This window comes from Triticum urartu, chromosome 3A, assembly GCF_056163025.1.
Source record: "Triticum urartu cultivar PI428250 chromosome 3A, HENAU_Tu73, whole genome shotgun sequence".
In the NCBI taxonomy this organism is placed as follows: domain Eukaryota; kingdom Viridiplantae; phylum Streptophyta; class Magnoliopsida; order Poales; family Poaceae; genus Triticum; species Triticum urartu.
This window is the reverse complement of record NC_141875.1, coordinates 63,805,341-63,819,193: the sequence shown is the minus strand read 5'-3', so window position 1 is coordinate 63,819,193 and position 13,853 is coordinate 63,805,341. Positions and strand designations below refer to the sequence as shown.

The 13,853-nt window shown below is 45.4% G+C and overlaps 2 protein-coding genes and 1 pseudogene across 4 annotated transcripts; 1 reads left to right on the top strand and 2 right to left on the bottom strand.

Annotated features, from left to right (window-relative positions):
- Positions 1-600: 600 nt before the first annotated feature.
- LOC125542867 (receptor-like protein 6) lies at positions 601-3,142 on the top strand. Of its 3 annotated transcripts, none has more exons than XM_087546386.1 (2): positions 601-2,209; positions 2,959-3,142. In XM_087546386.1, the coding sequence occupies exons 1-2, from the start codon at positions 925-927 to the stop codon at positions 3,003-3,005; spliced, it is 1,332 nt and encodes a 443-aa protein (XP_087402512.1). In that variant the 5' UTR covers positions 601-924; the 3' UTR covers positions 3,006-3,142. The 3 variants fall into 3 exon arrangements, with proteins under 3 accessions (XP_087402512.1, XP_087402513.1, XP_048562048.2); XM_087546387.1 differs by having other exon boundaries at positions 603-2,209; positions 2,941-3,079; XM_048706091.2 differs by lacking the exon at positions 2,959-3,142 and having other exon boundaries at positions 671-1,634; positions 1,741-1,895.
- Positions 3,143-4,789: 1,647 nt separating this feature from the next.
- Positions 4,790-5,948, bottom strand: LOC125546663 (E3 ubiquitin-protein ligase SINA-like 2). The gene is made up of 2 exons (XM_048710836.2): positions 5,729-5,948; positions 4,790-5,617 (listed from the first exon to the last, which is right to left on the bottom strand). Exons 1-2 carry the CDS (start codon positions 5,939-5,941, stop codon positions 4,946-4,948), a joined length of 885 nt encoding a protein of 294 aa, XP_048566793.2. The 5' UTR covers positions 5,942-5,948; the 3' UTR covers positions 4,790-4,945.
- Positions 5,949-9,400: 3,452 nt separating this feature from the next.
- Positions 9,401-10,522, bottom strand: LOC125546662 (BTB/POZ and MATH domain-containing protein 2 pseudogene; annotated as a pseudogene).
- Positions 10,523-13,853: the final 3,331 nt, after the last annotated feature.

Genomic DNA, 13,853 nt, shown 5'->3' with positions numbered 1-13,853 from the left:
ACAGGCCAAACCTCTCTCCGCCTGTGCAGGGGCTTTTTCGTGACAAAAAATAAAGCTTTCAGGGGGTTTTCTGCAAACACCCAGGCCAGACGCCTCTGCCCGCGCCTTGCAGCCACTGACAATGGGCCCGTCGCCACGCTGGCGATCCCAGTCAGCCCTCTATTTGTATCCAAACGTGATTCTGACCGTATATGAACGATCAAGCCAAGTTTTGTAACCAGATCAACGTATGCCACAAGTTTCAGCACTATACTGACTTTTTGTGCCAAGTTTAGTCACCTGTGGTGTAATTGACTCAAAAATATTCTTCCCAATGGTCCAGGTGAGAAGTTTCAACTTCCAAGTCAAGGTTGATGTCAAAAAAAAGAAAAACTTTCAAGTCAAGGTGTCATCATCCTGTACCGATCTCATCTCGCTAGATACATCGATGCAAGCATCCGAGGGAAAATATAAGCATCCGAGAGAAAGGTCAAAGCAGAATTTGGCCACTACCAGAATGTACCGCTCTCCTCTCTGGCAGGCAGGCTCATCCGAGAGAAAATACAGTCCACGTAAATACGAGGGAATCCAGCCGACCATTGACTCAAGGTCTTGAGTCTTTGCTCCTGACTGGAACGCCGCTGGCGTAGCGCTAGCTGCGTGGCACACACCATGACCATGACAGCGTCGTGTGCGGCTAATATATATGCGCGCGCGGACTAGTCGTTGCTGCCATCGTTACCGCGTAGTGCACGATCCAATACACTGTCGCCAGCTCGCTAGATACATCCATCATACTTGTGTTGTGTAGTAGGATACGTTCTAGATACATCCATCTCTTCGACGAGTATTTCCAAACGAAGGGAGTTAGACCACGCAAACTGAACCTGCCATTGCACATTGCGAGGGATCATTTGCAAACACACATCTCCTCCACAGTTAGCGATGGCATGTCCCAAGTCATTCCGCTCGCTGCTTCTGCTCCTCCAACTCCAGCTCGTGGTCGTGGCCGTGAACTCGCTTCTCCCTTCCGAGGCTACATTCACTCATCACGCCATGTCGTCGCCGGAGTGCCTGCCGGACCAGGCGTCAGCGCTGCTCCGGCTGAAACGATCCTTCTCCGCCACAAATCACTCCACCATCGCCTTCCGTTCATGGAAGGCCGGCACGGACTGCTGCCGCTGGGAAGGCGTCCGATGTCATGGCTCCACCGGCTGCATCTCCTCGCTTGACTTGGGCGATCGCGGCTTGGAGAGTCCCAACCTCGATCTCTCGTTGTTCGAGCTAACCTCGCTCAGGTATCTCAACCTGGCCGGAAACGACTTTCGTATGTCCGAGATACCATCCATCGGGTTTGAGCGGCTCACCAAGCTCACCCACCTCAACCTCTCAGCCACCAACTTCTCAGGCCAGGTGCCACGCAGCATAGGCCGCCTCACCAACCTCGTCTCCCTCGACCTTTCCTTCCGCTTCGAACCATCAATTGGGCCTTTCCACGTCGATGGCAAGTTTCACGCCGACATAACTCGCCAAGGGCAGCTCACACTCCCAAACTTAACAGCCATACTTGCAAACATGGGTGGTCTGAGGGAGCTCCATCTTGGCTTCGTGGATCTCTCCAGTCAAGGGGGTGAGTGGTGCACTGCTTTGGCCAGGTACACTTTGAATCTCCGTGTTCTTAGCATGCCATACTGTGAACTCACCGGCCCAATTTGTGGACCAATTGCCGGTTTACAGTCTTTGTCGGTGATTGACTTGCAGCACAATCATTTGACCGGTCCATTTCCGGAGCTCTTTGCTGAATACTCTTCTTTGAGTGTTCTTCAACTCGGTTATAATGACCTTCATGGATGGGTCCCTCCGTCTATCTTTCAACACAAGAGATTGGTGACTATTGATCTTCAGCAAATTCCTGGCCTATCTGGTACTCTACCCAATTTCTCAGCTGATAGTAATATTGAGAATTTGCTCATCGGCAACACCAATTTCTCTGGTACAATTCCGAGTTCCATCAGTAATCTCAAATCCTTGAAGAAGTTAGGCCTTGGCGCACAGGGTTTTGCTGGTGATCTTCCCTCATCAATCAGTGAGCTCAAATTCTTGAGTTCATTGCAGGTCTCTGGCTTAGAAGTAGTAGGATCTATGCCACCATGGATCACAAACTTAACTTCCTTGGAGGTTCTTGAGTTCTCCCTTTGTGGCTTGCATGGACCAGTACCTTCTTCCATATGTGAGTTGTCAAAACTGAGAATATTGTCAGTTTATAGTTGTAACTTTTCAGGGAAAATACCTCCATGTATTTTTAACTTAACTCAACTAGACACCCTATTACTTCATTCGAATAATTTTAGTGGCGAAGTGGAACTTAACTCGTTGTGGAAATTACCAAACCTATCTAACTTAAAGCTCTCAAATAACAAACTAAATGTAATAGATGGAGAAGATATTACTTCTTCCATGTCTTTCCCAAACATAAAGTTCTTAGAGCTAGCATCTTGCAACATAAGTAAATTCCCCAATGTATTGAAGCATTTACCTGGGATTTATGTGATTGACCTTTCAAACAACCAAATTCAAGGGGTCGTGCCACAGTGGGCTTGGGAGACATGGAGCAATTCACACCTTTTCTACCTAAACTTATCCCACAATATATTTACTAGTGTTGGCTATGACAGCTTTCTCCCTTTGGGCCCAGTAGACGTGTTGGATCTCAGCTTCAACATGTTCAAGGGGCCTATACCCATACCAAGATCCTCTGGCAGTGTGCTAGATTTCTCATGCAACCATTTTTCATCCATGCCACATAATATTTCTACTCAGCTTGAAAAAACTACAATTTTCAAGGCATCAGGAAACCAACTCTCTCGGGATATTTTACCGTATTTTTGTGGTACAAAGATACAATTTCTTGATCTATCTAACAATATCCTCCATGGCACAATACCCTCATGTCTAATGAAGGATGGAAATGCATTGAAGGTTCTAAATCTGAAACAAAATCAACTTCAAGGAGAGATGCCTCATGATGTCAACAACAATTGCATGCTTGAGGTGCTAGACTTCAGTGGAAATTGGATCCAAGGGCAATTGCCTAGATCTCTATCTTCTTGCAAGAAGTTGGAGGTTCTGGATGTGGGAAATAATCGGATCAACGATTCTTTTCCATGTTGGATGAGTGGACTTCCTGGTCTTCAAGTACTTGTCCTGAATTCTAACGAATTCTTTGGACAAGTGGCACCATCTGTTGCTAATAATAAAAACAATTGTCAATTTCCAAGACTGCGAATTCTGGATCTCGCCTCCAACAACTTCTCTGGTACATTGACAGAGGGCTGGCTTATGAATCTAAAGTCCATGATGGTCGATACCTCTAACGGGATATCAGCGATGAAATACACATTTGAACTACAAAGGCTCCAACAAGAATATCAAGTCGCCACTATACTCACTTACAAAGGGTATTCCATCACACTTCCAAAGATCGCAAGGACCCTTGTACACATTGATGTGTCAAACAATGCATTCCATGGTAGCATCCCCCAAGCTATCGGGGATCTTGTTTTGCTCAACATTCTCAACATGTCACACAACTCCTTGACTGAAGGAATTCCGTCCCAGCTTGGTCGTTTGAAGAAACTAGAGTCTTTGGATTTATCCTCGAACGAGCTTACGGGAGTAATTCCACAAGAGTTAGCATCTTTGGACTTCCTTGGGACACTAAGCTTCTCCAACAATATGCTGGAGGGAAGAATACCAGGATCACCTCATTTTCAGTCATTTTCCAACAGCTCATTTCTCAGGAACGATGGGTTGTGCGGACCTCCATTATCCAAAGAATGCAGCAATGATACAAGGCCATATACCACGGTTCATCCGTCGAAGGAAAACCCTACAGACATGGTGTTATTTCTCTTTTCTGGATTGGGATTTGGTGTTGGGTTTGCAGTTGTAATCATAGGGACATGGGTTCTCCCTATTAGAAAGAAAAGTTGAAATGGTGCTCTATTTTCATTTAGAATCAGTGGGGTAATAAGTGCGAAGATTATGAAAACATATGTACTACATAATTGGTAGTAGTTACTGTTTTCTTAGGTGAGGAGGTACTAGTTAATGTTGTACTGTTGTATTACTGTTGCAAGTCATCTGCATCAAGGCTTGTAACTTAAGGGGAAATGGTGTGACATATTGTATCATGAAAATACATTATGATGTGCCACTTTACTCAAGTGTTGATCGAGTTCATAGTTGGGTGAACGGATTTTCAGAGTTATACGATTCCTTTTTCTCCCTGTAAAAATATTTATGCTTTTTTAGCACAAGTTTTTCAGTTAGTATTGCAGACTCGAGATGATAATATACACTACTGTCTACTAAAGTAGACAGACACAACATGGCAATAAGAACTACCAGGCTAGAACATTGTCAATTGCTGAAGCACGTCTGTAAAGGTTGGCAAAAGAAAACATTAGAGAATGATCCGACCATACAAGGTAATATATACTTAGCTGAACAGGTATGTAAGCAGTTGCTAAAGAAAAACTGTCCTGATCAAGTTCATACTTGGTGAAAAAAAATTCAGAGTTATAAGATCTTTTTTTTCTCCCTGTAAAAATGTACTTACATGTTTTTTTAGCTAAGTTTTTAGTTAGTACTTTTGCATACTGGAGATGATATATATGCTAGAGTAGTAGACTGACACACCATGGCGATATATAAGAACTACCGCACTAGGAACAATTCCATCAAAGGTATGTAAGCAGGTGCTTAAGCAAAAGAATCCAGGCATGCATAACCCCACATTTGGCAAAAAGAAAGCAGGTAAAAACTCGAAGGTAACACCAATAGACCGTCTAGAGGACCGAAAACCAAAAGTACACAACCGGCAGGATACCAGCGTCAGGGAACGAAACACAGCTCATGCTCTCGATCGAGCGGAAACGAAACATCGGCCACGGGCCACCGCATATCAGAGGGCCACTGCGACGTCCACGCTACCGGTTGAGCCCCAGAAATCGTCCGGTACGAACAGGAAGCGTTTGGCCTTGTACCCCTGCAGCTTACGGACGAACGGCACTTCCCCCCACGCCGACAACGCCCACCGCCGGTCGTCATACACCTTCAAGTATATTGACTCCGCCTCCTGATCCACCTCGGCCCCGTATGGGCAGACGCGGACCACCGAGAGCGAGCGGCCCGTGAGGACGTCGCCGCCGTTGAGCAGGAGGAACACGCTCTCGTCGTCGGGGTGGAGCAGCGCGCCGAAGGGCGTGGATTTCTGTAGCGTCACTATGATGGCCGTGGTGTTGGGAGTGGTACCCTTGGTGAAGGTGGCGGCGTCGCCGGCTGGCACGTGGGCGTCAAGGATGTGACCGTAGAGGAGGCGGCCGCGGTAGGCGCAGCCGTCGAACGGGCAGCTGTACGGCGCGAAGAGGCATGCCTCCTCCTCGTGGGCGCGCGCCTCGGTGTACCGGACGGTCTCGCCGCATCCGTGCTTCTTGAACCTGCAGGGCCTGGTCATGCCGGCGAGGATCTTCTCCATGGCACGGCACCGCAAGTCGCCGATGGGCTCGCTGCAGCTGGGGCACTTGCGGTGCATGCTGATGCAGCACTTGGCGCACGCGGCGTGCCCGTTCTTGCACTGGTCAATCATCAATTCAGAGTTTAAGACAGAGAAAGTACAACAGTGAGCAAAGCATATCCTAGTCCTACTACTACAGTATCAGTATGTTTGAGGAGTTTAGGTGCTTGCCGAGAAAACTTGCGACTCAAATGGTAAAAAGCATATGTCGCATTCCAGAGTATCCATCTCAAGGGAGAAGACGTTGAAGACCTCTTCTTCCTCGTCTCCATGCTCCGTCTTGCACTTGCTTGCTGTGGTTCTCGCCTTCTTTGGTGCGCTGCCACTACCAGAACCCATGGTCTTCTTTGGCTCACCAACACCCTTGGCGCTCCTTTTCTGCATCGCCAGATCTCGTATGGTCACCCTATATATGTATCCAAGAGAGAAAGCAGTGACGAATGGATTCAGTAAGGCAAAAAGCAACCTGCAAGTTGAGATATGCTAACCTGCAGTGCAGGTTGAGATGAAGATGGAAGCCGAGTCGTCGTGAACTCGACAACTCGCGGTGGCAATGGCACAGGCAGCGACGGTCATTCGGAGAATTAATAGGCATATCTCGAGAGGCGAGACGACCAGATGACATGACGGGGTTGGCTTGCGCGTGCTTGGCTGCAATGAGTTTCTGGGCAGCTCGCGCAAACTCCTCGATCGTGTTGCAAGGCAGCCATTGGCCGAGATGCACGGCTGTGCTCCGCCTCCGTGTGACGAGACAGGACACGCGCCTCTTCGGCCGCCAATGCCCGCTAGCTACGTCCTGCAGTATGCCTGCTGCTCGACCGAGCGCGCGGTTCCACTCAGTTTAATCTTCTTTCCTAGAGGATAAGTCTGATTTTGTAACTAAAATTGCCGTTTGAGAAAAAATAAAACTTACAATCCAAACAGAAAGTTATCATGTTTCACAACTAAAGTTGTCATCCTTGGGTAACAAAAGTTTTCATAAAAAATGTCAGGGTGAAATTGCTTCATGCCACACGTGTAACACTTATCAGGGTCGTTTTTCTCAAATGCTTGAAATTATTCTTGGCGCCAGTCACTTTTTTCTTCTTCCTAAGCCCTGAGGTGGGGAGGCTGGACCTCAGCGGGGAAGAAGTATGCTCACTGTCTATTTTAGGAATGTGGGGTGCGGGTACGCCGAGAAGAAACTGCCTTACTATCTAAGGGACGTGGGGCTGCAAGGGAATCGTCGGAGTTGTTCAGTGATGCAAGGCTTAGAGGGATTGCCGGGGTGACGGCCAGCACGATGGTGAGGTAGGTCGAGAGAAGGGCAAGGCGGCGATAGCTGCCGGCTGTGGGGGATGGGGATAGACTGTTATGGCTGAGTTGGCCAGCGGCTACTTGAGGAAGAAGTTGGAGGTTGAAGATTGTGTTTTTACTCTCCCAAGATCGCTAAAACAGATTAGAACCTGATAGTTTCGTTCTCCCCCGCCCCGCTCCTAACCCTACCCCGCTCCCGTGCGGCGCCGCCGGGTTGCACCGGAGAGCCCCTGTCGGCTGTCTCTCGTTCACTCCAGTGCACACCCTCTCCCTGTCGCAGCCGTTGGGGGCGTCGCAGGCAAAGCCTGTGTGCGATAGCAGCGGCGGCGTTTCTCCTCGCCATAGACTCAGTCAGGATGGCGACGGTCCGTGATGGCCGGATCTACAGCAGTGCGCGGGGTAGTGGCGGCCATGCAGGCGGCGGCGGCTTGGGCACCCGATCTGGGTTCAGATGGGCTTCGGCGGGCTGCACTTGCTGATGTCGTGTACAGTCCCGTCAACGACAGGCTGCCCCTGGGATCGACCCGCGTCACAAGGATGTAGGGGGCTCCCGCCTTGTGTGTGGTGGTGGTGGCCGCCTCCTTCGCCGGAGATGGTCAGCCTGAGGTTGGGTGGTCGGATCTCCAGATGGGTCGTCTAGTCCCGGCTGCGAGTTGGGGAGGCAGAGTTGCCGGTGAAAACCGAGCCGATGGCGGGCGATGGCGACGTCTTTGCGTCATTACCTTGATGAAGGCATCGTCGTGTAACTTATGTCAACCCACTCATGCTGCTTCGGGGAAAACCCTAAGACCTGGTCATCCAGATCGGACGATGGCGGTACTGCAGTGTCGTTACTCTCTTGAGAGCATCGTTTGTGGAGCAGCGCTGGAAGATAGAGGCAGGAGGTGGAGCGGCTAAGTCTTGCACGGAGCTTCGGGGAAGATATCAAGTCATGCCTGGCCGACAGGTGCTACGCTGTGTCGTGCCTGGTCGGCAGGTGCTACACCCGGCAGATCTTCAAAGTCTTCGCGTCTGGATGAATGCGTGTAGGACGGTGGTGCCGTTGGGCGTCGTGGTGGCGTCGACGGATGTCTAGACTGAAAAGAATGACGCGGATCTCTATCCTGAAGATGGGTCAGCGGTATGAGGATAATAGCGGCTTCTGACTTCTAAAACGTGTGCATGTGATGCGCGCTTTAGGTCTGCTGCACCGGCTGTTGGTCCCGATACATCATGTGGACGGATCGGCAACGAGAACGGTTTTAGAGATGGAGGTGAGAGCACTCCACATTATTGAGTTTGTAGGTTTGAGTGGTGGCTTCGGGTGGCTTGATGTATTTTCTTGTCAGACCTTTATGAAATAATTAATAAAGATGGTTGTATGCATCGATTGATGCAGAACCCAAGGGTTTAACCTCCTTTTCCAAAATAATAAGATCGATAAAACAATACTAATATTGAATATATATATATATATATATATATATATATTTGTATATAAATTTTTGATAACTAAATCATCATGCTTCTAACTAGTTTCATCCAAATTTAATAATTTCATAAAAAATGAACAGTGTTTCATTTTGTTTCACAAAAAGAAAATCATGTTGTTTCACTATGACTCACCGGTTCCATCATGTTTCATTACAACTCGCCGGTCGACCATATGGAAAAAGAATCATATTGTTTCAACTATGTTTCATAATTTAAATTTAAACTTGTTCAAATATATTTAAAAGTGGTCTCATTTGAAGTCCTCGTCATCATAAACATAAGCATGTAACAAACCATAAACTAAACTTTTTTCTCAAATACGCACAAGTGTGTGTATCATTCAGATAGACATCTCATAAAACTCCACAAGTTTACATAGTTAATTACATCGACTGATCTGTCCACCACCACACTCTTAATCTAAACAGAATTACTCCTGCACTGCTAATCCCGCGAAGAAACCATCCGGGTCCCCTTTTAGTAGTCCTGCTTGCCTTCAAGCTCTTCCTTCACTGTCGATCTTCCACGTAAGCCTATCCAGCGACGCTGTTCCTCCATTAAAAATGATGTCATTCCGGTGCTTCCAAATCTTTCACATGCCCAAATGACACAGAGCATGGTTGTTTCTTCGTTGGTTACCCCTTTGCACTTTGCCTTGCGCACCAATCGCCAAGTATCTCGCCATCCAGTGGATCAAACTCTGGCCTCCCGCTCGCCAAACAAAACAGATGATAAAAATCATGGGATGGTGAACAATATGGTTGTAGTATGTGGTGAGAGAAAAAGCTGACTAGGTATGAATAGAACTCATGCATGACACAAAATCTCCAAGCAAATCCAAAGACTCTCTCATGCACGGTATCTCCCGTGCATGGGAGAATTGCTTTTCTCGACCGCGTGATCCTCGATGTAGAGGCAGGGCAGCACACAGTGTTCTTGCAGCCATGTGCAACAGGATCAAATACTATATGACGAAAATATAAAAATTCCCGTATCTGATCTCTCTAGGATCAAATACTTCTTCTTGGCGACATGTTTTGAGATAGCAACAAGTACTAGCATATTACTCTACTTTTATTGCTTAAGCTTGGCAAGCTTGGCAATGAGATCTTTGAGAACAGAGGGGCAGCATGCGGCAAGACTATCCAGACCACCGGTCGCCATGACCTTTTGCAGGTTTGCAGGAGAGTTGAGAAACTCCAAGCACGTCTCCTTCAACCCGCGACAGTTGTGCTGCTCAGCTAGCGTCAAGATTGTCGTGGCCGTGGACACATCGACGTACTCGCACAGCTTCTCTTCACACATCAGCCTTAGTCGCCGGAGATCATACCTGTCAGCAGCGATAAGCAGGTGCTGCCACATCACATCTGCACCTTCTTCCTCCTCTATCTCCGGCGGCCAGTCACTGTAAATGAACCCAAGCATCGCCCTGAAAATTTGCGCGTCCATGTCGTCGACCTGTATGACGCTTGTAGTGGCCGTACCCTCTTTCATGGTGCCAAAGAGCTCTGCCTTGAAGACGGCAGATCTGGCCGCCAGCACACACCGGTGCGCTGCGATCGTCTCGCTGCCGACCTTGAACGTCACGTCCGTTCCCTCCTCAGCCAGAAGAAGATCGCTGAAATGCTGTTGCATGTCCGAAGGCGGCACCTTGATGGACGGAGAAGCGGTGGCTGTGTCCATGCTGTTTATGGCATCCCCAACGACCACGATGTCACAGCGGAGGGCGAAAGCGTCATCCTTAAGGTACTTTGATCTTTCCAAGGTGTCCCTTCTGATGAACTGGTGATAGGCCGCACATAGATTGCTTCTAGGCAATTCATATACTTGGCTAGCTCGAATCTGCGGGGTTTCTTGATTGTATATCTGATCGACGAAGCTAATATTGAACTGCAACTTCAATGGGCTTGCAAGTGCAGCATCATTATTTAGAAGACCAAGATAAAGAGATATGAAATCTGCGTTCTCCGAGCTGTCGCCATTGGGGTAGCACTGGATGCACCAAAGGTAGCCGCCAACCATGAAAGGGCGAGACCTGATGCACTCTCCCGTCGGTGTGCTGATCTTGGTGCGCGAGTACCCCTCGACTATGAGCAGGTGGTAGCCGCTGGAGGTGTTGCTGCTTGTGGTTGGCGAGGACGATCGTGGCGCTCGCGCTCCTTCATCGGTGATGACAGATACGCCGGTGAAGGGCATGATCCACGAAGCGACTCCACCCAGGTGAGCTCCCGACCACTTGGCAAGGAGGGAAATTGGAGACGAGGAAGACGCACCATCTATACACAATGCACACCCGCTATATATACTCTGCTCTAGGGGATGACTCTTTCAGTACGGGAACGCACGCGTCTCTCGTATGTGAACGTGACTGCAAAAGTTTAGGAAAATGAGGAGACTGCGCCGTCCGTCTCCTCGAGAGCTGAGACAGTCCTCGCTTCCACTCCCGAGGGCAATGAATAGATAGGTGTCGTTTCAGTGCAACTTCCAGTTAAATCTGACGAGCAACGGAAGCCAGCAAGTTTTTCGTGCCTGTAAAAAGGAAACGTTCGTCGCCCGGCACGTCTCAGTCTGCCTATTTAACTGTGCAATCTGATTGTTCGCTTGGTTTTCTCTAATTAATCAAGCAACTTTTTTCTTTTCTTTTTAATAGACGCAGGAATCTTGCCATTTCGAAAAGAAAAAAATTAGCCACGCTGCATCACATAGAGTACTTTGTGCAGTTGTGTCAAGATTCGCTAATTGATTTCGGCTCTACATCTCCATGCAACAGGCTCCCTCCCTGCTTTGTAAATCTTTTTTACCTATATATATCTTTACCTACTAATAAAGCGGCTATCGCTTCTGGTCATCCGTCATTAAAATTACCCTCTAAGTTGGCCTACCAATGCCACCCGTAAGTGAAAAAACGATTCAATTTTTTGGACCAAAAATTGCCGCCTCCTTTGTTATGCGTTCATGGGCCAGCCCATGTGCGGGGCTTCGCTGTCCTGTTTGTTTTATTTTATTTTTTTGTATTTTCTTTTCTCATTCTGTTTTCTTTCTTCTTTCAATTAATTCAGGATTTTAATATTCTAAAAGTTGTGATTTTTCAAAAAACAATTTTGAGAAATCATAAAATATATGTGAATTAAAAAAATTGAAAATCATAAAAATTTTGCAGATTCAAAAAATGTTGGTGGTTTTGTAAAACAGTTCGCAAAATTATAAATAAATCACAATTTGGAAAGAATGGTCGGGAAATAAATCATGTTCATATTCGGGAATCTGAAAAAAATGTTCATGACAATTTAGAAAATGTTCACAAATTCCCGCAAAAAAATGTTCACAAAAATAAAAATAAACATTTGTTTTTCAAATTTGTTCCCAATTTTAAAAAAATTCATCAATTCATAAAATGTTCGTTGGTTTTGTAAAACAGTTCGCAAAATTATAAATAAATCACAATTTGGAAAGAATGGTCGGGAAATAAATCATGTTCATATTCGGGAATCTGAAAAAAATGTTCATGACAATTTAGAAAATGTTCACAAATTCCCGCAAAAAAATGTTCACAAAAATAAAAATAAACATTTGTTTTTCAAATTTGTTCCCAATTTTAAAAAAATTCATCAATTCATAAAATGTTCGTTGGTTCAAAAACTGTTAATGAATTCGAAACCGGTTTGTACTTTTTTTTGTAAAAACACTAATGTTCATGATTTTGAGAAAATCAAAAATTTCAAAAAAAATGTTTGTCAATTCGAAAAACTGTTCACTGATTCAAAAGTATTTTATGTTTAGGATTTGATTAGTTTTTCGAAAGTCTTTATATGTCTTGGCGTTGGGAGTAGTTCGTGGTTAATGAGATTTGTTTTTAAAGTTTTAAACGTTTCCTTGCGCAACATAATAACAAGTGTGGTATGCACTGGCAAACTCATAGCCTTGGGATTTACCGTGTCGAATGCATTGTGATCACGTAGACATCGCGACCATCATCGGCTAGGATGAGAATGGCAACATTGTGAGCCACTATGTTAAAATAGAGTACGCTCATATATTAGAATATTGAGTCATACTTAGTTGGTTAGCCATAATTTTTTGTCTCCCATTGCAACGCACGGGCATATTTGCTAGTAATAATAAAGTAAATTAGGTTTCTTTCGTCCGTCATGGCATTTTTTAGAAAAGTCCCTCTATCTCAGAGAATTCAATCCGCAGTCCTGTTTTAAGTTAAAACGAATCGTTATTTTCGTATTTTACACAAAAGTCCCTGTATTTTTTTGAAATCAATCCGCCGTCCGGATTTAAGTCACACCCGAACCGTTATTTTACATTTTTCAAAAAAAACCCTGATGTTTTAGGTAATTCATCCGTGGATCATATTTAAGTCAAACAAATGCTTTTTAAAATTATCCGTATCTTTTAAATCGTAACTCCGATTTGAACATGTTATATATGAAATTTGATTAGAGAAATATGTAGAATATGAATATGAGATTATTTTTACCTATTAAGTATTTTTAAATATTATTTTGGAATATATTTGAGTCAAACCAAATAATTTTCTAAATTATCTGTATCTTTTAAACCGTAACTTCGATTTTAACATATTATATATGAAATTTTATTAGAAAAATGTGTGGAATCTAAATATGATGTTAATTTTACCTGTTAAATATTTTTAAAATATTGTAATGGAAGCAAACTTATAATTTATTGCGCAAGATTCTTTTTTTTCATATCGGCGGTGATCCGGATTGCAAATAAACACCCCACTATAACCATATACGGAAATGAAAACATCGATAACTACACATGCATACCTCTGAAAAATGTCGCAGGGGAAAACAACAGATTTCTCATCGCGAGAGTGAGAGAAAGCGAGCGAGAGAGAGAGAGGGGAGAGAGAGAGGGAGGGAGAGGGAGGAGAGAGGGAGAGAGAGACGCCTTAGGATTAACTATATTCAACATATGTTTTTTGTTGTTTTGTGTGAACACCGAGACCATCGCCGGCGAGGATGAGAAGGAGAATAAGCAGCAACACAAATATGATGCCTCGGAAAAAAAAAGAGATGGACCTATTTGTAGTCTTGAGTGATAGTTGTTGAGTTAAGAGCGTGTGTTATGTTTTCTTTCCCATTGCAACGCACGGGCTCTTTTGCTAGTAAAACAAAAACCATAAAATATACGGTCAAAGAATACAAGGTGATGAAGGAGCCTAGTTACAGGGCAGATTTGGGTATAACCGGACAATAGGAACGACCACGCACTACTGGGAAAACCTTATACACAGAAGTTTATCAGTAGCGCGGTTTAAAAATGGGCGCTACTGCTAATTAGTAGTAGCGAGGGGTATAAAAACTGCGCTACTACTAAATTGACAGTAGCAGCGAGGAGTATAAACCCGCGCTGCTACTAAATGGTCTCCAACAATGCCCCCGGGATAGGTCATAGTAGTAGTGAGGGATATAAAACCGGCGCTACTACTAAATAAATAGTAGTAGCGCAGGTAAGACCCACTCTACTACGAAGCCTGTCCACCCCGGCC